This window comes from Leopardus geoffroyi, chromosome C2 (assembly GCF_018350155.1).
Source record: "Leopardus geoffroyi isolate Oge1 chromosome C2, O.geoffroyi_Oge1_pat1.0, whole genome shotgun sequence".
Classification (NCBI taxonomy): Eukaryota; Metazoa; Chordata; class Mammalia; order Carnivora; family Felidae; genus Leopardus; species Leopardus geoffroyi.
The window spans coordinates 148,331,375-148,358,370 of record NC_059333.1 but is presented as its reverse complement, the minus strand read 5'-3'; the positions used below and the strand labels follow the sequence as shown (position 1 = coordinate 148,358,370).

General features: G+C 46.0%; 1 protein-coding gene across 2 annotated transcripts in view; it reads right to left on the bottom strand.

Annotated features, from left to right (window-relative positions):
- The window catches only part of CMTM7 (CKLF like MARVEL transmembrane domain containing 7), a 51,097-nt gene that overhangs the window by 5,759 nt on the left and 18,342 nt on the right, over nt 1-26,996 (bottom strand). The window contains exons 2-3 of one of the 2 annotated variants that reach the window (XM_045436426.1): nt 7,554-7,727; nt 1,045-1,143 (exon numbers count right to left, since the gene is read on the bottom strand). In XM_045436426.1, the coding sequence (XP_045292382.1) occupies nt 1,045-1,143; nt 7,554-7,727 (273 nt within the window). The remainder of the gene's footprint in view (nt 1-1,044; nt 1,144-7,553; nt 7,728-26,996) is intronic. The other variant, XM_045436427.1, reaches the window with a different exon arrangement.

Sequence of the window (26,996 nt, the reverse complement as noted above, 5' to 3'; positions counted from 1 at the left end):
CTCAGTGGAACTCCAGGCACTAAACCACTCCCAACCCGAAGTCTGGAGAATTTTGTTAACACGTACATGAAAGAGTGACTGTCCCGTGCAGCTTTTCTTAAAACTCAAAATGAGGCAAATCCGTACTGGCCCACAGGCCACCAAACTGTAACCAGTGAGCTAAATCAGAAACCATATTGCAGGAATCTCTGCATCTTTAAGTAATAATAAATGCAGGGGCGCCTGGGTGGCTCGGTTAAGGGTCTACCTTCAGCTCGGATCATAATCGCGTGGTTTGTGAGTTTGAGCCCTGTGTCCTTCTCTGTCCTGACAGCTCAGAGCCTGGAGCCTGCTTCGGATTCTGTGTCTCCCTCTCTCTCTGACCCTCCCCTGCTCGTGCTCTGTCTCTCTCTCTCTCAAAAATAAACAAACATTAAAAAAAAATTTTTAAATAATACACATATATGTATAGTATACACACATATGAAAATATGTGTGTGTGGGGGTGGTAAACACAGCCCCACAGCACTCTTATTTTTATACATTTCCATGGTTCTATTCAGGCTATCAGATCGATCAATTCTCACCTTTGAAAGGTCTAAAAGTGTCACTTCCTGGCCCGAATATTGTTATAAATCAGGACCAGCAAAGCCAGCACTCGTGACAGGTATCACTAACTGATCACATCCTCCAGTGGGCCCTAACGTGGCTTTGGAATCTTTGCCCGCACAACACTGAGGTAGCCACAAGCACATGACTCAAATGGGCATGTGCATTAACGCCGAATGGCCCCCTGGTTTAAGCAGTGGCTTCGTGAGGGAGAGGGCTGGGCCACGGGCCATCTGTGTGTGCCAGAAGCCCTGACGGTCCACCTGCTGAGACCCTCTGCTGTGGGCCCAAGTTTAAGGCTCTTTGGAGACTGTTGCTGGCTGGATCAAGGCGGGTACTGATGGGTACTTTTCTAGGAAAGAAAGGCCCCGGGAAACAATCCCTTCGCTGCCCATCAGGAAGAAAATGTACTAGAGGTGAACTCGTTCGTGAAGTGTCCCCCGAGACCGTCCTCACCGCTCCAGCTACCAGTCCGCTCTGGCTGTAACTCTTGGAGGCTGCCACAATGGAGGCGATTAGGAGGAGCAGGGTACCGATTAAATAGTGCAGAAGTTCCTGGGGACAAAAACAAAGCAAAGCAGTGGGTCGGGAGGTCCACTCCTGGTTCTCAGAGGCAACTGGGCACAGAAGAGAGGAACTCTGACCACAGCAGTTAGCTCACAGGCAGCAGATACGGAAGGCTGGCCAGGATGAGGCCCTGCAAGACAGAAAAGGAGCCAGCAGGCAGCCAGAGAGGCAACAGAGAGAAAGGACACTTGTGGCATGAGGAAAGATATCCACGAAGGACGGCTCTACTCCTGAGAGCAATCTGTAGACAGTACCCTGATGTCTGGCGAGAGCTAAAGCAAACAGCTTCTCATGGCTCCCAGGCTGGAGAGTTTAAAGGCAGCTCCAGCTCTGAGAGGCAAAGCCCCTCAAAGAGATGTGTGTCTGACGCTTCTGCTTCCGAGAAACTTCTCGTCTAACAACGTGCTGGCTTTTGGTGCCCACCCGCCCTGTGAACAGTTGTAGGTGTGGACTTGAGATGCTCGGCCCCTCAGACTTGGAGTCGGAGCTTAGAGTGAGGTCAGGGCCCTTCTGTGATGTGCTTGTGGGGGTGGGGGAGCCAGCTTTCTGGCACCCGAGCCTCCTGGTTTGGTCCTCATTTCATCACACTCTGCTGAGGAGTTGGTTGGCAGGGCAGACTCCACCGTTGCTTCCGTCCGCCTCCACCCCATTCAACCCCATGCTTACAATGGCATCTCCACAGACCCTGAATGAGGCTGAACCTCCTGCATTCAGCAGCATGACTTCCACCTCCTCCTTCTTTCTCCCCATTAAACACCAGATCAGAGGGGAACTGGGGCTGAGGGCTGGGAGAGTACTCCCGCTGGATCCAGAGTGCATTCGTTTTTAATTGTCATCGGTGAGAACTTGGAAATTAGTCCTTCATGAAGTTCTGCCCATCAGGGTAGTCACCTATGAAATTCTGGAAAAGCGTTCCACTTTTAAGCAGCAGCTCCTCTGAAAGCTGGGCAAAATCAAACACCCACATTTCCCCTTTACGGACTAGAAAGGAATTATCAGAAAGTAGATCACAGAGATTTTGACTGAAGAGCAGATTAGTAAGTGAAGTTCCCTCCCTCCAAGATTCTCACCCACAAAGAAAGAGGACTATGACATGGGGTACGGAAAACTGACTTGAGACAGTCCTAAATGGAAGATGCCCCAATAGTGCCCCATGGGAAATGTGGGGCTGAGCTAACCCCTCCAACATTCTCATTCCCTTCTCAGCCCACCCCTATTCTTGTCCCCAGCTTTTATTCCCTCCGCTGCTTGCTCATTATCAGTATCGTTATCAGAGGAGCTTGTTCTCAAAAGAAGCAGAAAGGTGTCATAACTTTGAAAGGAGGCTTATAACTTAGGAACACAAAGGAAAGGTCTCTCAAAATAACATAGCGGGTAATAACATTAAATGTGAATAATTAAAACAATCCAAACAAGAAGCAGAGGTCGTCAGGCTACATTTAAAAAAAAAAAAAAAGATTCAACTAGTCTACTGGAGGAAACCTTATATTCAAAGATACAAACAGATTGAAAGTAGAAGCTTCCATTCAAACAGCAACCAAAAGAAAACTGGAGGGGTTATACTGGTGTCAGACAAAATAGATTTTAAAACAGAAAATGTTACCAAAGATAAAGAGGGACATTTTATAATGATGAAAACGTCAATCCGTCAGGAAGACAGACAATTATAAACACGAATTCACCTAACAACAAAGCAACACATGAAACAAAAACTCAAAGAGATGAAGGGAGAAATAGATAATTCAAAAATAATAGTTGGAAGCTTCAATACCCTACTTTCAATAATGTATAGAACAATTAGGGAGAAGATCAACAAGGAAATAGAAGACTCAATACTATAAGACAACTAAACCTAACCTAACATCTATAAAACACTCTACCCAACAACAGAATATACATTCCTCTCAAATGCAAATAAAATATTCTCTAGGATACACTATATGTTAAACCATAAAATAAAACTCAATAAATATGAAATATTGAAATAACATGAAGTATGTTCTTCAGCTACAACAGAATGAAATTAGAAAGCAATAGCAGGAAGAAATTGGGGAAACCCACAGATAGGTACAAAATAACACATTCCTAACTAATGGGCCAATTAGAGATAAAACCACAAGGAAAATTAGAAGATACTTGCAGATGAATGAAAATGAAAACATAATAGACCAAAATTATGGGATGCAGCTAAAGCAGTGCTCAGAAAGAAATTTATAGCTGTACAGACCTATACCAAAAAACAAGAAAGGTTTCAAATTAATAACCTAATCTTTACCTTAAGACATTGGAAAAAGAAGATCAAAATAAATCTAAAGAGGGGCGCCTGGGTGGCGCAGTCGGTTAAGCGTCCGACTTCAGCCAGGTCACGATCTCGCGGTCCGTGAGTTCGAGCCCCGCGTCGGGCTCTGGGCTGATGGCTCAGAGCCTGGAGCCTGTTTCCGATTCTGTGTCTCCCTCTCTCTCTGCCCCTCCCCCGTTCATGCTCTGTCTCTCTCTGTCCCAAAAATAAATAAACGTTGAAAAAAAAAAAATTAAAAAAAAAAATTTTTAAATAAAAAAAAAAAATAAATAAATAAATCTAAAGCAAGGAGACAGAAGGAAAAAAAGATGGGAGCAGAAATTAATGATCTAGAGAACAGAAGAACAATAGGGAAAATTAGTGAAACCAAAACTGGTTCTTTGCAAAGATGAAAAAAACAGCCAAACCTTTAGCAAAACTGATCAAGAAAAAAAAAGGGAGAGAAAAGATGACCAGATTCAAATGACCAGAATCAGAAATGAAAGAGGGGACATCACTACAGACCTTACAGAAGTAAAACTGATTTTAAAGGAATACTTGAACAATTGTATGTCAGTAACTTAGAAAACTTAGATGAAACAGACATGTTCCTATAAGAACATACCACTGAAAATGACTCAAGCAGAAATAAATAATCTGAAAAATCTAAAACAAGTAGAGTTTGTATTAATAAGAATAATAAATCACCCACAAGAAAAACCCAGGCTCAGATGCTTTCACTGCAGAATTCTACCAAACATTTAAATAAGAATACCAATTCTACACAAACTCTTTTAAAATATAGAAGAGGTGGTAACACTTCCCAAATTATTCTATGAGACCAGTATTACAGTGATAGCAAAACCAGACAAAGGTATCACAAGAAAACTACACACTGGTATCTCTTACAAATACAAATATAAAAATTCTCAATAAAATGCTAGCAAACCAAACCCAGCTACATATAAACTGAATTACATATCATGACCAAACAAAATTTATCCCAGGGATGCAAACTTTAGTTCCACATATGAAAGTCAATGTAATACACTATATTAGAAGAATATTAAGGGGGAAAACCCACGATTGCCTCAACAGACTAAGAAAAAGCATTTGACAAAATCTAACACCCTTTCATGATAAAAAAAACATTCAGCAAAGGAGGACTGGAAATTAACTTTTTCAATCTGATAAATCGCATCTGTAAAAATCCACAGCTAACATTATATTTAATGATGAAAGATGGAATGCTTTCCTCCTAAGCTCAGGAACAAGATAGCAATGTGTGGTCTTGCCACTTCAATATTCAACTAATTTCTTAGTTGAATAAGAACAATAAGATAAGAAAATGATTGGAAAGGAATATAAAACTATCTCTACTCACAGATGGCATAATCTTATATCTACAAAATCCTGAAGAATCCACTAACAGTCTATTAGATCTAAAATGAGTTCACCAAGGTTAAGGATACAAGATCAATATACAGAAATCACTTGTATTTCTATCCACTTGGAATGAACCATCCAAAAATGAAATTAAGAAAATGATTACATTTGAAATATCATCAAAAAAATAAGGTACTTAGAAACAGATTTAAGTTGCCCCGTGCCAAATGCACCAAAACTTCCACTCTGAAAACTATAAAACATTGATGAAAGAAATTAAAGAAGATCTAAATAAATGGGAAAACCTCCCATGTTCCTAGGTCACAAAACTTAATGTTAAGATGGCAATACTCTCCAAATTGATCTCTAGATTCAGTGCAGTTTGTATTAGAATCCCAGCTGACATTTCGTAGGAACTAAAAAGTTGATTCTAAAATTCATATGGAATTGCAAAACTCCAAAACAATCCTGAAAAAGAACAAATAGAAGATTCAGAATTCCTAATTTCAAAACTGGCTACACATCTTCAGCAATCAAGACCATGTGGTAAGATCAATGCAACTGAGAGTCCAGATATAAATCCATGTGTTTATGGTCAACTCATTTTCAGCCAGGATGCCAAGACAATGCAATGAGGAAAGAACAGTCTTCCCAACAGATGGTGCTGGGACAACTGGATATTTACATTTCAACGTATTCTTTCCTTCAAAAGAATGAAGTTGAATCCTTACCTCACACCAGACACAAAAAATTAATTCAAAATAGACAAAATACCTAAATGTAAGAGCTGAAACTCTGAAACTCCTTAGAGGAAAACACAGAGTAAAATCTTCATGATCTTGGGTTTGGCAACGGCTTTTTAGATTTTATACCAAAAACATCATTAACAGAAGAAAAGTAGTTACATTAGATTTCATCAAACTAAAAACCTGTGCTTTAATGAACACTATCAAGAAAGTGAACACTAGGGGTGCCTGGGTGGCTCAGGCAGTTGATCATCTAACTCTTGGTTTCAGCTCAGGTCATGATCTCACAGTTCGTGGGTTCAAGCCCCTCTGTGCGGAGCCTGCTTGGCATTTCTCTCTTTCTCCCTCTCTCTCTGTCCCTCCAGGCTCGTGTGCTCTCTCTCTCTCTCTCTCTCAAGAAATAAATGGATAAACATTAAAAAAAATTTAAGAAAGTGAAAAATAACCAATAGAATGGGAGAAAATATCTGCCAATCATTTATCTGATAAGGATCTTCTAACTAAAATATACAAAAGACTGAGAATTCGGTAATAAAATGACAACCTAATCAAAAATGGGCAAAGGGTGTGAACAGACATTTCTCTAAAGAAGATACATGAATGGCCAAAAAGCTCATGAAACGATGATTGACATCAACAGTCATCAGAGAAATGCAAATCATGAGATACCACTTCATACTCGTTAGAGTGACTAAAATCAGAAAGTAAGAAAATGACGAGTATTGATAAGGATGTGGGGAAATCGGACCCCTCCTACACTGCTGATGGGAATATAAAATGGTGCAGTCACTTTGGAAGAAAGTCTGGCAGCTCCTCAAACAATTAAACACAGTTACCACGGGAACCAGCAATTCCACTCTCTGGTATATTCCCTAGCGGAATGAAAACACGTCCACGCAAAAAGCTTGTACGTGAATGTTCACAGCAGCATTACTCATGATAGCCAAAAGGTGGAAACAACCCAAATGTCCATCAGAATAAACAGAATGTGGTATATCCTTTTAATGGAATATTCCTTGGCTATTAAAAAAAAATGGAAGTACTGACCCATGCTACAACATAGAAAAACCATGAAAACACTCTCGGTGAAAGAAACCAGTGACAGAAGACCACACATATGCTTCCATTTACAGGAAATGTCAAGAAGAGGAAAATTCATAGAGACAGAAAGTAGATTAGTGGTTGCTTAAGGTTGGAGGGGATGAAAGGTAGGAGGTGACAGCTAAAGCATATGGGGTTTCTTTTTGAAGCGAGGAAAATGTTCTAAAATTGACTATGGCGATGGTTGCACAACTCTGGGAAGATAGCAAAATCTGGAGAATTGTACACTTTAAATAGGCAATGGTCCGGCACGTGAAGTATATGTCAACCAAACTTATAAAAAAATAATAGAGGGGCGCCTGGGTAGCTCAGTCAGTTAAGTGTCCGACTTCGGCTCAGGTCATGATCTCTCGGTTCATGAGTTCAAGCACCACGTTGGGCTCTGTGCTGACAGCTCAGAGCCTGGAGCCTGCTTCAGATTCTGTGTCTCCCTCTCTCTCTGCCCCTTCCTTGCTCACGCTCTGTCTCTCAAAAACTAAATACACATTAAAAAAATTTTTTTAAATAACAGAGTGGGACGAAAAAAATCCTGGGAACTTCTGAAATCTTTCCTCAGACTCAGCCGGTCCTTTTAGCTGATGAATCTTACCATTCAGTACTCCCAACAGTATAAATCCCCATCGCCTTTAGGAGCTTCTTCCTCCAAACTCACACACATGGCCCGTTTCCTGCCACTCAAGAAAATAAACACCGAGGCAGGAGGCACAGCAGGACACAGGCGGAGATGTCCGGCAGACATCGGGACGTGCAGGGCCACAGCAGGAAGAGCCGGAGAGAGAGCAGGGGGACACCGGGGGGCGCAGACGGGACGGGTTCTGTTGGGTCTCAGTGCCTCAGCTAATACCCTGGCTTCCGGTGCCCAGAATCGGGCCGGGCCGCTCCCTTACCGACAGGGGCCAGCTGATGCAGGTAAGCACGCGGTAGAGACGGAAGAGATGCACCAGGTAAAAGACGAGGATCATTATCAAGTTGCAGATGGTGACCACTTCAAAGTAGCTGTAGGCGCTGTACCTGGTCCACACAGAACTCCTCACGCAGATGAAGGCGATCAGCAGAGTGACCTGGGACAGAAATACAGGCACATCAGAGAAACGCCCAGCCAGGACGGCCACCCAGGGAAGAAACAACAACAGGACGTTGAGGAACCGCTGCGATTCAGGTTATTTCCTCACAGACTGGCTGCAAGGTTGGGGAAGTGCACTTTCCCATAGTGCGAGCCTTTGAAACATGCCGGTCGCGGGGCACCTGGGTGGCTCAGTCGGTTGAGTGAACGACTTCGGCTCAGGTCAGGATCTCACAGTTCGTGAGTTCGCGCCCCGCATCGGGCTCTGTGCTGACAGTGCAGAGCCTGCTTAGGATTCTCTCTCTCTGTCCCCGTCCTGATTGCGCGCCCACTCTCTCTCTCTCAAAATAAACAAGCTTTAAAAAAAAGGAAAAAAAAAAAAGAAAAAAAGAAAATGTGAGTCTCTAATGAGCATCAGATCACAAAATGTATCTGACACTGGTTCAAGTGGTGTGAAAAATGCTCTATTTTCTCAAGCCCCTCATTTCTAGCGTCTGTCCAACTGCTCCGAACAGATACGAAGGCTGGGAAAGACTCTGGCATGAAGAGTGTTCTGCTTGTCAAATCCAAACAGCGGTGTGCAGAGGGACCCTCGACATTTGCGTATTCCCCTTTGCTAATGAGCAACAGGAGTAATTTTCATTTTTTCGGTTCCTCTCAAGCCGGCCAGCCTTGGTAATAGAATGATTCATGCCTTGAGGCTGTTTTAAAGCTCCGAGGGGAGCTCTGCTTCACTCGGGACTATGCGTGATCTCGCCAGGGCTCTGCTGATTATCAGTCCCCATTTGCAGGCCTCCCGTTCTATGGGTGTCCCCACCTGGTGCTGACCCCTCCCGCACTGGGGCGTTCAAGGCCTGCCTTAAAATGCAGCGAATTCAGGATTATGAGGCGTGATTCCTGGGTGAAGAGGCAATTTTGTGCTTAACTGAATGCAAAGATTAGAATAATTTGTACAACTCTTCATCTGTGACAGAGCCACCTCTTTCCCGTGATGACACAGAGATGTGGGAGTTTCCCAGTGAACAAAAGGGGTCCGGGCAGGTCTTCCTCTACGAACTCCCAGGGCCGAGGACCTTCAGCAGGAAGGACATTATCGTTCTACCGCAAACCATCGCAAACCTCTCTGGGAAACATGCTTGTAAAGTAAGACTTCCCGAACCCTGTTCCACTGGCCTAATGCCACCTACCTACCGTGGGCTCCTCTTCTGGGAATCCCAACTTTGGAAAATCACATTTAGACTGCACAAGGTATGTACTAATGCATGTAACTAAAAGCTTCCTTTTTGCCCAATAATTCATTCATCCCTACTTTAAATGGCCAGCATCGCAGCTAATGCGCTCTAAAAAAAGAAAGAATGAAAAGAAAGAAAGAAAGAAAGAAAGAAAGAAAGAAAGAAAGAAAGAAAAAGATCTGACACCAAACTTTTCAGAACTTTTCTAAGGTCAGCAGGTAACCTCTGCAAATGATGCAGACCCCTGAATCCTCTAGATCGATACTCTGGGGGCAGCCAGAAAGGTGAAGCAGGAGAACGAGCAAGCAAGAGCATGGTGGAGAAAACGCCCTGGGGTGTTCATTCTCCCCCACCCCAACCACGGCCCCCTCAGACCTCTTCTTGTTTCCAGCCAGAGAAGCAAATCAAACAACACAGCAGAATTGAGACAAACTGAAGTAGGAGTTCTGATTTCAGGGCTAAGGAAGGCTGGGAGGCTTCTGGAAGGCAGACGTGATTCTGTGTAGAGTAACTTCAATGTGATACCGTCCAAAGGAGTAATTTGTGCTCTCCAGCTCCTCTGATAAAGGCTTGTCCTTTTATATCAAACTGCCATTGACAGTTGAAAATAAAATATCTAACACAAACATCCAGAGGTTTAAAGGTAATGCTGCAAGCACCCCCAACTCAAAGCCAGGGTCTCACAGACCGGCTGTGGCACTGTTCAGAATCCCCAGCATCATCTCAGATTAGAAACCACCCGTTTCTCCCCCAAACTGTGTCGTTTCTGACTCTATCAAAATGCTTACTAGAAAGAAGAGATGATTTTTGTGAAAGCAAGCAACAGAGGGTTTACATTTCACACCTGAAACAGGCTGACATCACTTGAGAGAAATGAATGTCCCTCTCCCCCACCCCCACCCCCACCTCTCCACCCCCACCCCCAACTCTGGAACTAAAACATCCTGGTTTTAACTCTACAGCAGGCGCCAGGCAGCCTCCTCATGTTCTCAGTCTGGGTGGGTGTCCCTCAAGGAAGAAAAAGCATTTTGAAGTCTAAGATGGAACATTTCTGGAGAAGACTCAAGAGTCAGGCTTCAGGAGAAGCGTTCTTCTGAGCTGGGCAGCAGAAGCCTCCGGTGGTCTCGGGGGCCCGGCCACCTGCTGCCTGCAGTCTGTGCTCTGGAACATTCCCTCAGGAGGCTTGGTCTTCCTGTGCTCCTGCCAGAGTCTGGTCTGCTGAACACGCCTGCATCTGGCTGAAGCTGGCACCAGACACCTTATGTTTCGAGAACCTCGGGCTGGATGTGGGCAGGTCACCCAACCCCACCTTCTCGCAAGGGTTTTTATCCTGACCTTGGAATAATGTATCAGCCAGGAAGACAAGCAGGGGAAAGAGAAGTCGCTGATGAAAGCCAACATCAAAAAGTCTCAGACCCAATTCTAAGAGGCTTTTCTGGAAAAGCCCAGGAGATGAAAGCCAGGCTTGTTCAAAAAGTCAGAGATGGGGCGAGTCAGTGATTGCAAAGTGCTCTTGGATCTGCAAGGAGGCCCATTAATGACTCTGCTTGGCTGTGGGCCGGCAGAAGAGGGATTTGATATGTTTCTAACTTTGGCTGAATTCTGCCCTGGGGTGGGAGGAAATTTACCCCACCTCCCTGTTAAAGCCCCCCGGGTCAGCACCACCAAACAGCCCTTGTGGAACCTCACTGACACCCACGTGCGAGAGAACCCTCGCCCGGCTTATTTCCTCTGCGTCCTCCTTTCACTCACCAATACATCAGCCTTTTGGTTACAGGCTCCTTCCCACCCTCCCAAACCCCAGCACACAGTTTTGTTCTGCATCCAAAAATAAAAATGCCCTTGAAAACACAAGAGGCGGGGGGAATAACCTAAAAAACGTTATGTCAGGGGTTGTCAGGTGCAGGCCGCTAGCATCCGGCTAATTAATGCACTAGTTTCTGAATCTAACCATGCAGCAAAATACCTACAGCTTATTAAAAACCAAATATGCTTGTCTGTGCTGGGACTATTTCTGGAAGGACACATAAGAAACCGGTAACAGTGGTTGCCTCTGGGGAGAACTGATCATTTAGTGGTTTTTTAAATTTGCTGTTTTCTTTCCTTGTATTATAAAAATCACACATTAAGCTGTAAAAAAGCTAATGACATGTCTTAGAGATCTTTAATGGCACATGTATAGACTTACCCCTTTCTTCCAACTGGCTGCGGATTTATTTGACCCAGTGTTTGTCAACCTCAGCACTACTGACATTTGGGGCTGGGTAATTTTTTGGTGGGGACTGTCCTGTAGCACGGTTAGCAGCATCCTGTCCCCCACCCACAAAATGCCAGGTGCTACTAAGCACCTCCCCAGGCACAATAACCAAAAATGTCTCCAGATGTTGGCAAAGATCCTGGGGGGCGGGGGAGGGGGCACCCCCTCTGGTCAGGAAGTACCACCTTACACAATCTTTTACTGATGGGCATTTGTCACATCCCCAGCTTTTTGCAAGTACACATCATCCTGCAAAAGAATATTCTTGGACAAGCTGCTTTCTGCATGTATGTACATTTCTGAAAGGTTCTCAGAAGTGAAATTATGAAGTGAAAGCATATTCACAGGCAAGATTTTGATATTTGCTGCCATAATGCTATCCAAAAAAAAAAAAAAAAAAAAAAAAGATGAGTTCCCCCGCATAGGGAGTCCTGCTCACACAGATTATTATCAGTATTTAAAAAGAAAGGAAATGATATCTTTTATTTAATCTTAATTTCCCTGATAACTAGTGGGCTGAATATCTTTTCATAAGTTTATTATAGATTTGATATTTATATTCTGAATATTAACCTATTGCCTGTTGCGGATATTGCAAATATATTCTCTCAGCTGCCTTTAGTTTTTATCTTTTCTATTACTGAAATTAAAAATTTTTATGCAGTCGAATCTACACATTTTTTATAGCTTCTGGGTTTTGTGGGTTTTTTTTTTAAATGCTTCTTTATTTATTTTGAGAGAGAGTGAGTGGAAGAGGAGCAGAGAGAGGGAGGGAGACAGGATCCCAAGTAGGCTCCGCACTGTCAGCACAGAGCCCCACGTTCGAACTCACGAACCGCGAGATCATGACCTGAGCCGAAATCAAGAGTCGGATGCTCAACAGACTGAGCCAACCAGGCGCCCTGGGGTTGTGTCTTAAGCTCCACCTGCAGGTTCTGGTCCCAGTTTCTGCTGCTTCTCTGGGCACACTGGGCTCCCAGAGTGCCTCAAGGGTTGTACCCCCCCCCCCAGGTGGGTCCCCAGTATTCTCTCTGATGGAACCTTTGTGATTGGTACTAAACCTATTTGGTGTTTGGTTAGATGTGTATTTGCTTGTTGGTCACCTTGTTTACTACCCTTCTCCCAACTACTCTAGGGACTCTGCTGGTTTCACTCTTACTCTCTCCTCCTAGCAGAGTGCCCTGCACATAATAGGTAGGGAATTCAACACTGAGTGAATGGATGGTTTCTGGGGTCATCCTGCCATCCTCTGTGACAGCTCTGTGACACTCTATTGCATTAAGCAAAAACAAAAAACCACGTCTCCCTCCCTTACTGGGCTCAAGCGCTTTGAGAAGAGAATCGTGCTTTTTCATTAAACTTCACTTCGGGACCTAGCACAAAGGACTTTTGGAGGCTGCTAACACCTTTCAAAGTTGGCTGATGGACTCATTAACTGCCCCAGCAGGTCTGGCATCCAGGATCTCCAGGGTATCGGTGAGTATGGTTTGTGAAGGAGCCAGAACATTCTCAGCGTGTTACTGAGGCCAGGCCATGCTCCCCTGTCCCTAATCAATTTTGCACCACAGAGCCCGGACGGCAACCTGGGCAACATCATGTCACCCACGTCACCACCGCTCTTGGCTAGCAAAGGTCATCAGGTCACACTCAGACTACGGAGACGGAACGCTCAACTTGTCAAAAACATCATTATATCAGAAAGGATCAGAAGCACCACTGACGCTTATTATGTAGCAAACTTGGTGGTTTGGTCCTTATATTGAACCAAACTGAAACGGCAAATTTTTTTGTTTGCAAGTAGTAGTTTCTCTAGTTTGTTTCTCTTTCAGTATCCGACTCGATTTCCTAGTCTCTGTTGCGGCTGATTCAATTTCACGAACGAAAGCAACGTCCTCTGCCGCTTGCTCCCACCATGACCAGGGGAGGGGAGGACACGCGGCTTTGTGTATGTGCGGGCGGTAGGCGGCCACCTCCCCCGAGAAGTGGGTCAGCAGAGGGGACCAAGGGCAACTGAGACAACGTGGAGATGCCACAGGGAATGGGGGATTCAACCACAAAGGGAAAGGCCTATTGGCATGGCTCCTCGTGAGCCAAGGAGGCCGAGGTACAGAGACGGGAAGCACTCGGCACCAATCGCCCCCGCTCACACGTCTGAGCCGGGCATGGACACAGGCTGGCCCGCTGCAGCACGCTCCCCGGCGTCCCGTTGCCATGGCAGTGATGGCTGGAGCCCTGGAGCCCCAAAGCCACGTCTCCCAAGGACATCCCGCCTGAACACTGGCTACTGAATGTCTGTCGGCAAAGTGAATGGGGAGAGAGAGGAACGGGTGGGGTGGGTCTTTTTGTTCCAATTTACTCTCCTTTCTGGTGATGACAATTCAAAAACCATTTTCTGCCTACTTTGTGCTAGGGACTAGCGACAATCATCAGTGGAACAGACACAGTCCTTGCCCTCCTGGAGCTCACAGTCTAAAGGAAGAGATCAACACCCACGTCCACAGGCTCACAAATTCTTCACCATAAACTGAGATAAGCTAAGAAGGAATGAATGCACAGGGTTTTCCAAAGATCGCAAGAAACTTAGAAGAACTTGATGTAGCTTGAAGGGTCTGGAGTTCACTCCCACGGAAACCGTCGAGGGGCGAAGGGAGCACTGGCAGAGGCAGGCCACACTAACTCCTGTCACCCCGGCAGCAGCGCCCCCAACAAACATGGCCAGGCAGCACTGTGCCCCATTCACACATCTGAGGACAGGGAGGACTAGGGGTGGGTCACTTGCCACGGATGGTCGATGGTGGGGCCAGAGCACAAACCCAGACTCCCAAGACTCTGTGACGAGTGAGTGTGTTCCAGAGGGACGGGCTGCCATGTCTCAGAGGCTTGAGCTTGGACCCAACCCACCCAGGGTCATCACGTCTGTTCCCAAGCCCTGCAGAGACGTGTGAGAAGGTGGTGACCGGAGGGGCTACAAAGAACGAGCCCCCTCCATGGAGGGGAGGCATCGCCCACCTTCTTCCTCTCAGGCTTCTTTAAGGAACTTTCTCAACGTTTGCTCTGGAGAAATCTGAACTGCATTCCTGCTCAGCAGCTGGCCCTCAGTGAGACCAGTTCAAGCGGTGGCACCAACGGAGGAGGGACAAATCCCCGGAGCTTTTGGGGGAGAGGGGAGGGATACAGGGGACGGTACCCAATGAAAGGACACGGGGCTTGGCCAGCAGGTTGAATCCAGTCCCCACAGCCCCCTCTTCTCTGTTTCACATGTGGTTTTCTTTCTGCCATGTCTTCTCTGTCACCGTCGCTGATAGCACACTGCCCTCCTTGACTTGCTCTACAAATGACAGGTACTACCCTTTCTGAGTGCCTACTCTGCCTCTCTCCGGGCACTGAGCTAAGGACTCTCCGATTTTTAAACAAGTTTACCCTCACAACAGTCCCACTACTGTTATCACTGTCCTTTCACGAGGAAACCTGAAGCACAGAGAGGCTAAGCAACTTGTTCAAAGTCACACAGTCAGGCAGAGGAACCAGCTGGGCCCCTGGCATGGCCCTGAGGTCTAACCACTGCACTGCTCTGCCTACAGGGCCTGTTCCCCTTCACAGCCCCCTCTCCCAGGTTTTGGTCTCTGTTTTCAGCAAGGACTTGAATCCTTTGTCCTGAGCCCCTGGGAGCAAGCACTGAACGTTGCCTGGGACTCTGCATGATGGAAGGGAAGTCCTGCTCTGCCTCAGCTTCCCTCATGCTGGAAGCAGGGCTCTGGGGCTCCAACTCAGAAATGGCCTGTAAGGAATGGGATTCATGTCAAGTCTCCTGCTCAAACCAAAGATACTCAAAAGTATAATCAACACTGTTCATTACAGAAAATCAATTCATGCAAGTATCTATTTAAGAAAATAAAAATCAGGGGCTCCTGGGTGGCTCAGTCGGTCGAGTGTCTGACTTCGGCTCAGGTCATGATTTCATGGTTCATGAGTTCGAGCCCCGCATCGGGCCCTGTGCTGACAGTGTGGGGCCTGGAACCTGCTTTGGATTCTGTGTCTCCTCCCTCTCTCTCTGCCCCCTGCCCCGCTCATGCTCTGTCTCCCTCTCTCTCAAAAGTGAATAAACATTAAAAAAATTTTTTTAAAAAGAAAAGAACAATCACCTATCATCCCATTTCTCAGGGTTAACCACCACCCCTGGCATTTTGGAGGATTTCTTTCCACCTATGTGTGTTTAAAGCATATATGTATTATTTTTCCTTTTCAAAGATTGGCTCATACTGCATAGATAGTTTTATATTCTGCTTCTAGAAAGGTAATTATTTTATCATTTGTAGATGTTACTTATTCAGTTATTCTGCTTCAGAGACCTTATCACTGCCCAGCAAAGCTGTTTATTTTACCTGTTTTTTATTATTATTATTATTATTATTATTGTCTGTCATCTCTGAACGTAAGCCCCACAATGATGGGGATTTTAATCTGTTTTGTTCACTGTTATTTCCCCAGTGCCAGGAACCCTGAATGGTACACGTGTTGTCCGTGGATATTTGGTAAATACATGAATGAATACATGACTGAATGCAATTTGATGTCCGTTTCCTGAGACCTACGTTCCAGGCACTGTGCTGGGCCGCATTCTCGTTCACTCATGCCCGGGAGGGGAGTGAGATGGATGGGGGAGGAAGGTAAAAGCATCACTCTGGAGAGGCCCTACTTTTACATGTGGGGTGAGACATGTAGGATTCACTTTTATCCTGTGCATCCTAAAACGAGTAGGCGCTTTAAATCCAGAAGCAAGGGCCCATTGGGAAACTGTGTGAACTACAACCTGCATGCACATGTCCAGATGTAGACCGTGCCACAGCAAAGCTTTAGTTTGAGACAAGCTATTAAGCCCATATCCCAGCCAAGACTGCCTCTGCCCCGCTGTATGCCTACTTGTGAGTACACAGGCAGGGACCCAGACTCAGCCCCTACTGCATCCCCAGTGCCCAGCCCCAGTGCACTGGCCTTCAATGGTAAACGCAGACCTGAGCTTGGGGTTAGGCTGGATTCTCAACAGCAACCTTCGGGTAAAAATGGCTGGCAGGCTGGGGGCAGCTTCTCCTCTGTAATCATTTCCCCCTCAGGCTCTCCAGGGTTTATAGAAAGGCAGCACTGAATGCAGGGCTTTGCTCTTAGGCATAAGCAGAAGAGAGGCTGCCCGAGCAGATGCCAACATGGCAAGCGAATGGGATGCCCAGCAATTTAGACACAGACTGAAATATTTAGGGATGAGACGAAACACAGTAGAAGATCTGCTCTACAATAATATGGGAGCAAATGGGCTCTGTGCTGACAGCTCAGAGCCTAGGGCCTGTTTCAGATTCTGTGTCTCCCTCTCTGCCTCTGCCCCTCCCCCACTCGTGCTCTGTCTCTCTCTCTCAAAAACAAACAGTTTTTTAAAAAAAGGAGGGGGGCGGAACTCAAGGCAAAGGCAGGTGCTCCAGGGGGGCCGGACTTGAGGCTACAGTGAGTAAGCCACCCACTCAGGTCACCTCAGATGACAGGGTTTGTTGTGAGCGCACGGGGAGCCGCCTCAGCCCCTCTCAGACAAGCCTGGGGACTCGCTGGTGGGCCTTTCTCCTTGCTCAAGGTACAGCCTACAAGTGGGCACCCTTCTCTCCACCTCTCTTATCACACTCTCCACAGGGAACACCCCTATTCACCAGTCACCTCCCAGAACCAGGCCCCTGCACAGGCCCAGCATCTCCCTATGTCCCGCGGACAATGTGGTCTTTGCTGCAGCCAGCTGGATCCAGGGTCAGGTGCCCAACAGAATTTTCCATGATGATGGAAATGTTGTGTCTACCTGTGCTGCGCAATATGACAGGCAACAGCAAGAGCGGAACACTTGGAATGGAGCTGACGTGACTGAGGAATTGAATGTTTACTGTCATTGATTTAAATTTAAATAGCCGCGTGTGGCTAGTGGCTACCGTGTCATACAGTTCTAGACGGCCCACAAAGCATTCTCTGCCCTTCTGTTCCCTGGACTGAAGGGGCCTCTCCCTCCTCCAACACTTCACTCCCATCCCTTTTCTGGCCTCTGCCATTATCCCCTTCCAGGTCTCGTGCCCCCGAGAAGAAGAAACTTCCTTGTAGATCCAGGCAGGGTCTGGGCCTCCCTGGATCCCACAAAGCAGCCACTCAGCGAAAGAACTCACTCACCAGTGCTTGTCCTAGTCAGCTGGACCAGGCCTTTGCCCCTCCTTGGATTAAGTATCAGGCTTCTAGGAATGGCTGTTCGTATAGTCCAAAGAGGTTGGTGACCTTCCACAGATAGGAAGAGAGTGGATGCTCCAGCCATCAGATCTGTTCTATAGAAATCCAGTTATATTTCTGAAAGGCAGCTTGCCTTTGGTCCAACCGCCTCAGCTCAGTGGCTGGTGCCACGTTCTAGCTGCGTGGCCTCACTTTTCTACGCCTCAATTTCTTCATCTTTCTTCATTCTTACAAGTGTACCTTATAAGGGTGTTGTGAGGGCAAAATGCGTTAACACATGTGCAGCTCTGTGCTTGACCCAAAAGAAGGATGTAACAAACAGTGAACATAATGTGTTTCTGTAATTCTAATTTGTAAGCCCCCCCTCCCCAGCGCCCTCCCTCAAGCACAGAGGCCTCGATGCTGCTGAGATTGGAATGTAATTTACATAAGATTAGTATGTAATGGGGCGCCTGGGTGGCTCAGTTGGTTAAGCATCTGACTTCGGCTCAGGTCATGATCTCACGGTCCCCGTGAGTTCGAGCCCCACGTCGGGCTCTGTGCTGACAGCTCAGAGCCTGGAGCCTGCTTCAGATTCTGTGTCTCCCTCTCTCTCTCTGCCTCTCCCCTGTTCATAATCTGTCTCTCTCTGTCTCAAAAATAAATAAAAAAAATTAAAAAAAAAAAGATTAGTATGTAATCTAACCTCCCCCCCCAGCCCCTCCATTCCAAAATCAGTGGTAAGTCTTACAGTCAATAAAGTCTTAGAATCAAGGCAACCCAACATATTAATTCAGAAATGGGAAAAAATAGAAAATATATTAAATGCTCTTTTTTTTTCTTTTTTTTCAGATGGTAAATCCTAGAAAACTGGATAAAATCAGATGGGTAAAACCTCCGTGTGTGGCCATGGTCTTACAGGCAGAAGGAGCTAGTGTTTCCCAGAGGTTCCCTGATGAGGTGATTAACAAAATAAAAGAGTATGACTGACAAAGAATCTTCTCCAGGACTGGTAGGAGCAGGATGGGCTTAACAGCCCCTACTGGGACATGAGCGTTTTTTTTTTTTTAGAACTTACTGAAATAATACTGGTATGATCATTATTTCTGCAAATGGCTAGTTTCCTTAGGCATGGGGGTAAGTTCTGTTATTACCCCCATTCCACAGATGAGGAAACTGAGGCATCTGGAGACATGTGGACAGATTTTATGACTATTTGTCATAGAGCAAAAGCTAACTCCTACATCTGGTTTTAGAGTTTCCCTGGTTTCCCAGTCAGACAAGCCTTTTTTTTTTTTTTTTTTAATGTTTATTTCTGAGAGAGAGAGAGGGAGAGAGGGAGAGAATGATCGGGGCAGGGGTAGAGAGAGAGGGAGACACAGATTCCGAAGGAGGCTCCAGGTTCTGAGCCATCAGCACAGAGCCTGACACGGGGCTAGAACTCACAGACCACAAGATCATGATGTGAGCCGAAGTCGGATGCTTAACCAACTAAGCTACTGAGGCGCCCCAAGCCTAGTTTTTAAAGTGGAAAGAGGAATCAAGTTATTTATTCAGTGATTATTTATTAAGGATCAACCTTGTAGCAGCCTTGTGCTCAGCACAAGGGATACAAGGCTACATTGGTTTCCACTTTGCCAAAGACGATCCCAAGGAAACCGTGATGCAGGGGAACTACTCCGTAATTTGGAGGCTATCCTGGGGAAGTAAATATTTGGAGAAGCTGTGGGGCCAGTCCCAGCAGGAAGCCTGGCATCCAGCCCTGGGCTCCTGCCAGAAGTGAGTGCCTGCTGAATTTGAGAATGTGGGTGTGGGAGGCCTTGATTAAAAACAGAGGCAGCGTAATGCCAAAAAAGTGCCAGCCTGGGGAAGAAGAAATTAGTCTGGGATAAAATATGACAAAGCAAGTATACAAGAACCATTAAGGGATTGTAAGCATGTGTCGCTGATGGAAAACCACAGTTGTTAAGGATGTATGATCATCATATGGTACCCAGTGAGGTATCCAGTGAGGAGTGGAGAAGGAAGTCTTGAGTGTTGGCCAAAGGCTGGTGCCCAATTAGAATGAGTAGAGCTGAGTGGGAGCAATAAAGCATGGTCAGCAACCTCTCACTCAGCAAACACAATTACCAGCGGGCCAGTTAACCGCTCTGCGCCTCAGTTTCCTCATCTTTGCAAGGGGGATCATTAAACCTACCACACAGTGTTGATATGAGGATTAACTGAGCCGATTTGCGCCAAAACATTTAGAACAGCCTGGAACGTCTCTAGTAAACATTCACGAATGCTAGGTATTAAAAAGTTCTTTCGGGGTTTTTTTGGGAAGAATAAATGGGATGTTTGAGAAGTTCTTAGCACACAGTGGCTCTTAAACAGTGACTGTCGGGGCACCTGGGTGGCTCAGTCGGTTGAGCGCCCGACTTCGGCTCAGGTCATGATCTCACGGTCTGGTCCGTGAGTTCGAGCCCCACATCGAGCTCTGTGCTGACAGCTCAGAGCCTGGAGCCTGTTTCAGATTCTGTGTCTCCTTCTCTCTCTGACCCTCCCCCATTCATGCTCTGTCTCTCTCTGTCTCAAAAATAAATAAACGTTAAAAAAAATTAAAAAAAAAAACCTAAATAAATAGTGACTGTCCTAAGTGCAGTGTGCTGTCACCAGGTGATGAGAACAATGTTAAGGACAGCTTAGACACAGGCCCTGTCCTAAAGGAGAAGGAGCCTCAGACCCAGACACAAGTACTGTAAAGAATGAGATAAATGCCACCAGGGAGGTGTGATTTATAAGGAAGGTCCTTGGAAAGGCAGGTGAGGCATGGCCTCTGCAGGGGCAGTCATGGCCTTAGTGAGGACTCTGTGGGAGACCGGATTTGAATATACAGAGAAGAGAAAATGGGGGCTTCCAAGCAGAGGGAGCATGACAAAGGAAGGCCTCGGGGTGCAAAGGCCCAGGGCATATTTGGGACTAGGCAGCTTGTCCATTTTGGGCAAACCCCACATGTGTGTAAAGGGGCATGGAGTGGGCATCAGATTCCAGGCCGAGAGAGTAGTTATTATGGACGGACAATGGGGAGCCAGTGAAGGTTACTGAGCAGAGAAGAGCCACAGGCAGAAGTGGATTTCTGGAAAACTAATCCAATCACAGCATGCCGGAGATGGGGGAGAAGAGGCTCAGGACTAGACTCGGCACCAGCCAGAGGAGACAGGTGGGCGAGGAGGTGGCCTCCGATGCACCAGACTGCATGATGATATGGGGAGCCGGCCCCCCTCCAACCCCCAGGTCCCCGCAGCTGGGGAGTTCCAACAGGAAACTCCCCTTGCTGGCTCTTGCTGGCTCGGTAGGGAGGTGGCTGCCTCAGATTCCTCAGCCTGCTGACAAAATGCTGGAAAGGAGCTGGCAATTCCATCTGTCCAAACACTTCCCCACGCGAAACCACAGATTAAAGGGAAGTATGCCAGGCCTCCCCGCTTCTGCAGGCCGTTAGCTATCCCCTCTCCTGCTCTCTGACCCTAACCCTAACCCTAACCCTCCCAGAGAGGACCTCTCCTGCCTGCCCTCTGGCTGTCTGTGCTTCTGGAGAGCAGAAAGCCTGCCCATGGTGAACCTCCCGCTTCAAACAGGCAAGAGTGGGGGGAGGGGAGGGGGTGGGAAACACCTCACCCTTTCTTCCTCCCTCCTCTGGCTACCCTGTCCCCAGTTCAAAGGCACAGTTAGGGCGCCCTACGACCTGCGACCCCAGGTTCAGAAGGCAGGTGTCAGACAGGCCCTCCCCAGGGGTCTGCATTCTCCTTTGATCTCTCACTTCTGAGTCATCTCAGAGCCAGGCGAAAACACAGACCTCCCTTCAGAAAGTCCTCCGCCCCCTTGGCCTTCACTTATTAAAAATAACCTCGGAAGGCTGAAACCCAGCCGCTCCCTGCGTTTCCCCTTCCTTACCCGACCCTGAGTCCTCTGTGCTGCCGCAAAAGCCACCTGGTGGTGAGACAAAGAGGGCCTTTCAGTCTCCACCAAGAGGCCCTGCTCCTGTCCCTGTCTGGATGCCTTTGGAGGAAGCAGAGAGGGTGTGTCCTAAACAAAGCCTCCCCTCCTGCACCTGCCAATGGGGAACTAGACCACTCGGATACATCCAACACAAACACACTGCCTTCCAAGGGCACTACTGGTGGCAGGGCATTTAGGATCTCAGGAAGGTGAGGCAAACCAACTTGAATCTAGCTATGGGCTCGAATGCTTCTTTCTAAATCCTGTTTCTGAAGGGAGTTTCTAGGCAGAAGTGAGAAACATGCAAAGCCAAAGAGAACAGCAATCACAGAAAGGAGAAAGAGAGACAAGGATTCAGAGAAACCCACATCAGACTATTAGTATGTGAATGTCTCAGAGGGATGGACGGAAAGTGGGTTGGGTCATGAGTAAGCTTAAGGATAAATTCTTTCTCGGCTATCAAAAACCCTCAACAAAATATCAGCATAGCAAATCCAACAATATATAAAAATATGCAGGTGCACAACAAGTAACTAAAGTTTATTCCAGGAGGCATGGCGGGTTCAACATTGGAAAATCAATGTAGATACCGTATTAACAGACCAAAAGAAGAAAAACCAGGTATGGGTATCAGCTGATGCTGAAAAAGCACTTGACAAAATTCAATACCCATTCATGATAAAAACATCCAGCAAACTAGGATAGCAGGGTAATTCCTTAACCTGATAAAGGGCATGTACGTAAAAATCTACGGCTAATCTAAGACTCAGTGGTGACAGACTGTATGCTTTCCCCCTAAGGAACAAGGGAAGGTTATCACCTCTCACCAATCCTATTCAGCATATTTCTGGAAGCTGCAATAAGGTAAGAAAAGGAAATGAAAGACTGAAAAGGAAGAAATAAAACTTTTTTTTAAAGTATTTATTTGAGAGAGAAAGAGAGAGAGAGAGAGAGAGCGTGTGACCATGAGCATGAGCAGGGAAGGGGCAGAGATAGAGGGAAAGAGAATCCCAAGCAGGCTCTGTGCTAAGAGCCCCCACGCAGGGCTCGAACCCCCAAACCAGGAGACCATGACCTGAGCCTAAATCAAGAGTTGGGAGCTGAACCAACTGAGCCACCCAGACACCCTGAAACTTTATTTGTAAACAACAGGGCTACCGGTGTAGAAAAAATCTCCATAAAAAGATCTAAGAGCTAATCATTGAGTTTAGCATTATCAGAGGTTGCAAGCTCAGTATACAAAAATCAATATGTTAACAACAAACCATTGAAATCAAACGTTAAAAACACACAGGACTATTTACAGTAGCATCAAAAAAGAAAAAAGAAAATATTTATTAGGTAAAGATATAACTTTAGAATATGCTAAAAACTACAAAACACTGATAAAAGAGGGGCGCCTGGCTGGCTCAGTCGGTTGAGCATCCAACTTTGGCTCAGGTCATGATCTCACAGTGAGTTCAAGCCCTGTTGTCGGGCTCTGTGCTGACAGCTCAGAGCCTGGAGCCTGCTTCGGATTCTGAGTCTCCCTCTCTTTCTGCCCCTTCCCCACTCTACTCTGTCTCTGTCTCTCGAAAAGAAACATTAAAATTTTTTTAAAAAATACTGATCAAAGAAACCAGAGGAGACTTACATAAATGGAGAGGTATAATATGTTCATGGATTGGAAGGTGCAACATTACTGACATGCCAATTCTCCCCACGTTGATCTACAGACTCAACGAAATGCCAGCCAAATCCCAGCAGGCTTCACAGGTACGTACTGATGAGCTTACATGGTAAGGCAAAGGGGTTACAAGGTGGGGAGAAGGACCGACTACAAAGGAATGGCACAGGGGCATCTGGGGGGATGATGGGACTGTCCTCTATCTCGCTGTGGTGATAGGGACATGACTGTGCACTTGTCAACACAGAGCTCTTCGAAACTTTCTGAAATTGGTTGTGGTGATGGCAGCACATATTCTGTGAATATACTAAAAACCACTGCACCTTTTATATGGATGGAGATGGTGTGGCCAGACCACACAGTGGGAGGCTGCTGGGGATGAGAAAAGAGTCAGAGGCCCCAGCCCTCACTATGCTTTGCAAAGACCTCACTGCGGCATTTCCACAGTGGTTTCTCAGAACTCTGACTTTTCTCTGCCCTGGAATCTTATTGATAACAGAAAAACCGTCCAGAAACGCCCCTGCTATAGGAATGACACAGCCCCCAACACTCACAGCTCACCCACGCCAGTGCCCAGGCGATTTTGGACTTGCCCAGTGATTCGCATTCTGACCCAGCACACATGTCCATATACATAACAACTAGAACAACAGGGATCTTGAACATTGTCCTCCTACTGCACAGGAGAGAAATTTGAGACCAAGAAAAGAAACGTGATTTACCTAGGGCTACTCAGTTGATAGTGGCAAAGGCAAGGGCCAAGGCTATGCCCTTTCTTCATCACTTTGACACCTCTCTGTCGGGTCAAAAATATGAGCCTGGCACATATCACATGCTCTACACTGGATAGCTAAGTGCAAAATAAAACTTTCGCATACTCTGAATGGGGGTGAGTAAGTTCTCTCCACATGCTGACACTGACCTGTGCCAATCTAACTTTCCTATCAAAAGGACCAGCACAGACTCCTAGAAATAAGATGGGGACAGGCAAAGGGGAAAAAGAGGGTGAAGGCCTTGTAGAAAATAGGACTATTATAAGTATGAAGAACCGATCCAATTGATTTCTGGGGAAAGGATTAAAGATCTCACTAGGACACCAAGAAGAGGTAGCAGAATAATAACTAACATTTCCCCAGAGCTCAAATACTTCATACAGGATCTGCACAGTAACCTGGGGACCAGGTAATACCATCATCCCCATTTTGTAGATGAGGAAACTGAGGCACAAGGAGGTTAGGTGACTTACCCAAGATCTCACTCCCACAGTGGGAATTTTACTAGCTGTGTGACCTGGGACAGCTACATAACCTTCCAGAACCTCAGACTTCCCATTTGGAAAGTGGAGATGAAAGATAGTACCCCACTTAGAGGGTTATCTCATCTGAGGTAATACCAAAAAAAAAACAAAAAACAAAAAAAAAACAAAACAACACTGAGCACAGCACCAGGCGCAAATTACATGCTCTACATATACTGAGGGGAAAAGAAAACCCTCATGTGGTCCGTGGAACAATTCTATTATGGTAAACCATCTGCGGGCCTTATATCACTACACTCTTGGGTTATCATTGCTTCTTCCTTCACGGACTTTCCCGGAAAGAGTCTTTTTCTGCGCGTGAATTAGAAACTAAGTAGAAACCACTGCTTCATCAGCCTCCCTTTTCTTCCCAGTGGAGAGGGCTCTTTCAGCCCTGCTTGGCCCGTATTTTTCTTCACCTCTCTCCCTGGCCCCAAGGAACAGAGATTGACATTGACTTACAGTGGACATCTGTTCAGGGGCAGATGGCCTGTGTGATTTGAATATTTATTGTCTCAGTAATTTGTACTTTACATCTTCCTAAAGTAAGAAGGCGGCCTTAGTAAGAAATGCCAAATACACAGGGAGGAGCAGAGATCTGCACCAGATAGGAACTGTGAACGCAGGGTTGAAGTACCATTACCAAGAGCAACAAGTAAGTACACACTTTCAAAGGCGATGCAAAGTTAAGAATAAAAATTGAACCAAGAAAGCTTAGGTTGGTCATTAGGATTGAGGGGGTGGAGAGAGCTCCCTGGAAATAAACTCTGAAATGTGTCCCCTGCCCAAACTGGCAATTGTGGGGCAGACACTGAGGAGAGAAGAAAATAAATTATTATGTGTTACAGAACCCCATGCTACGACTTCTAATATATACTGTTAAACTATGACAGCAAGGTGAAAAGCATCAAAATAACAAGGGGCCCACATTATAATGGAGGGATCAGGATGACATCAGCTAAGCCCACTCATCAATCTTAGTACCATGAAAATAGAGCTAACCAGACATCATGCACCTCCTGATGGAAATACATATCACCACCCGTGATGTGGCCTTGCAACAAACAAACAAATCTAAATCTGATGAACCTCTGTATCTAATAGACAATTTGTAGAAAATACGGAGGACTGGAGAACTTGTTAACGACACCATAGGGATGCATTCAGACACATCTACTCAGTAGGAATGAACCACAGGAATGAATGACTAGATTTTTATTCAAGTAGTAAGTTGTAAGGAAAAAGAAGGAGGGGGAGGAATGCACAGATTAAAAGGGTGCCTGGGTGGCTCAGTCAGTTAAGCATTAAAAAACATTAAAAAAAAAAAAAAAGAAACTTGAGAGACACATAAATGAAATAAAATGTGTAGTTTTTGTTTGTATCCTGATTTGAACAAACCAACTGTTTAAACACACACACACACACACACACACACACACACACACACCTTGTAATTTCAAGGAGAGAGAGAGAGAGAATAGAGAGAAAGCAGAACCTGTGATTATAATCACTTTGATTTCAGCCGCAAACTTAGTGTATACACTCAGGCAAGGACCGAACAGATCATGTGTGGAACTTGTGTAATGGTGGGGCCGCGGGTCAATTCTGTCTTTTCATACCTTTTTTTAGATCTAACTATATTAATGTTGCTCTGAGCATATATAGGTAATAACATAAAACTTCAAAAATAAAATGCTAGATCTATAAAATATCTTCAATGCAAGATGCAGGTAAAACATAAATTAACAGGCTCATTGTACCATTAACTCCTCCGGCAGTTTCTAGGAGACAGAGGACAACGAGGGATTAGTTGTCAAAGCCTAACAGAACCACAACTAACTTACTTCTATGGCTGGCAGCATTTCCACATCCCAGCACTACCGAAAAGCCCATTTTGTGAACTGACCAGGAAGCTTTCAAATCCTCTGCCCTCTCTCTCAACTCTGGGCCTCTGCAAAGGCTGTTCCTTCCTCCAGCAACTCACCCGCCTTTTCCTCCTGCCTTGCCATTTCCCACGCTCAGGTCTCAGCCTGGAGGTTCCTCCCCTGGGAATGTCTGACTGCAGACAAGGGAGGATCCCTGCCTGTGATCTGTGCGGACACTAACCAGACTTCGGATTCAAAGGTGCTCTTTCTTGCACATTTTTGCTTCCCTCTGGTCAGGGGAGTAACTTACCAATGCTGTTGGCCAGACCAGGGAGCAGTTACCGCGTGACAACGTGCCAAAGTCAAACCTCGCGGAAGCGTGTCAGGCACGCGGAGCATCATTGCCAAAGTGGGAGTCAAAAGCCAGCGTATAAGCCCAGCGCCGATGGCTTTTACTTCTTTTATGGACTCTTCCAAGGAATGCTGCATTGCTCACACCCTTGATGGTACAAAAGATGACAGGGTGTATAAAAGTACTTTAATTTTTTTTTTTTTTTTTTTCTTTTCAACGTTTTTATTTATTTTTGGGACAGAGAGAGACAGAGCATGAATGGGGGAGGGGCAGAGAGAGAGGGAGACACAGAATCGGAAACAGGCTTCAGGCTCCGAGCCATCAGCCCAGAGCCCGACGCGGGGCTCGAACTCACGGACCGCGAGATCGTGACCTGGCTGAAGTCGAACGCTTAA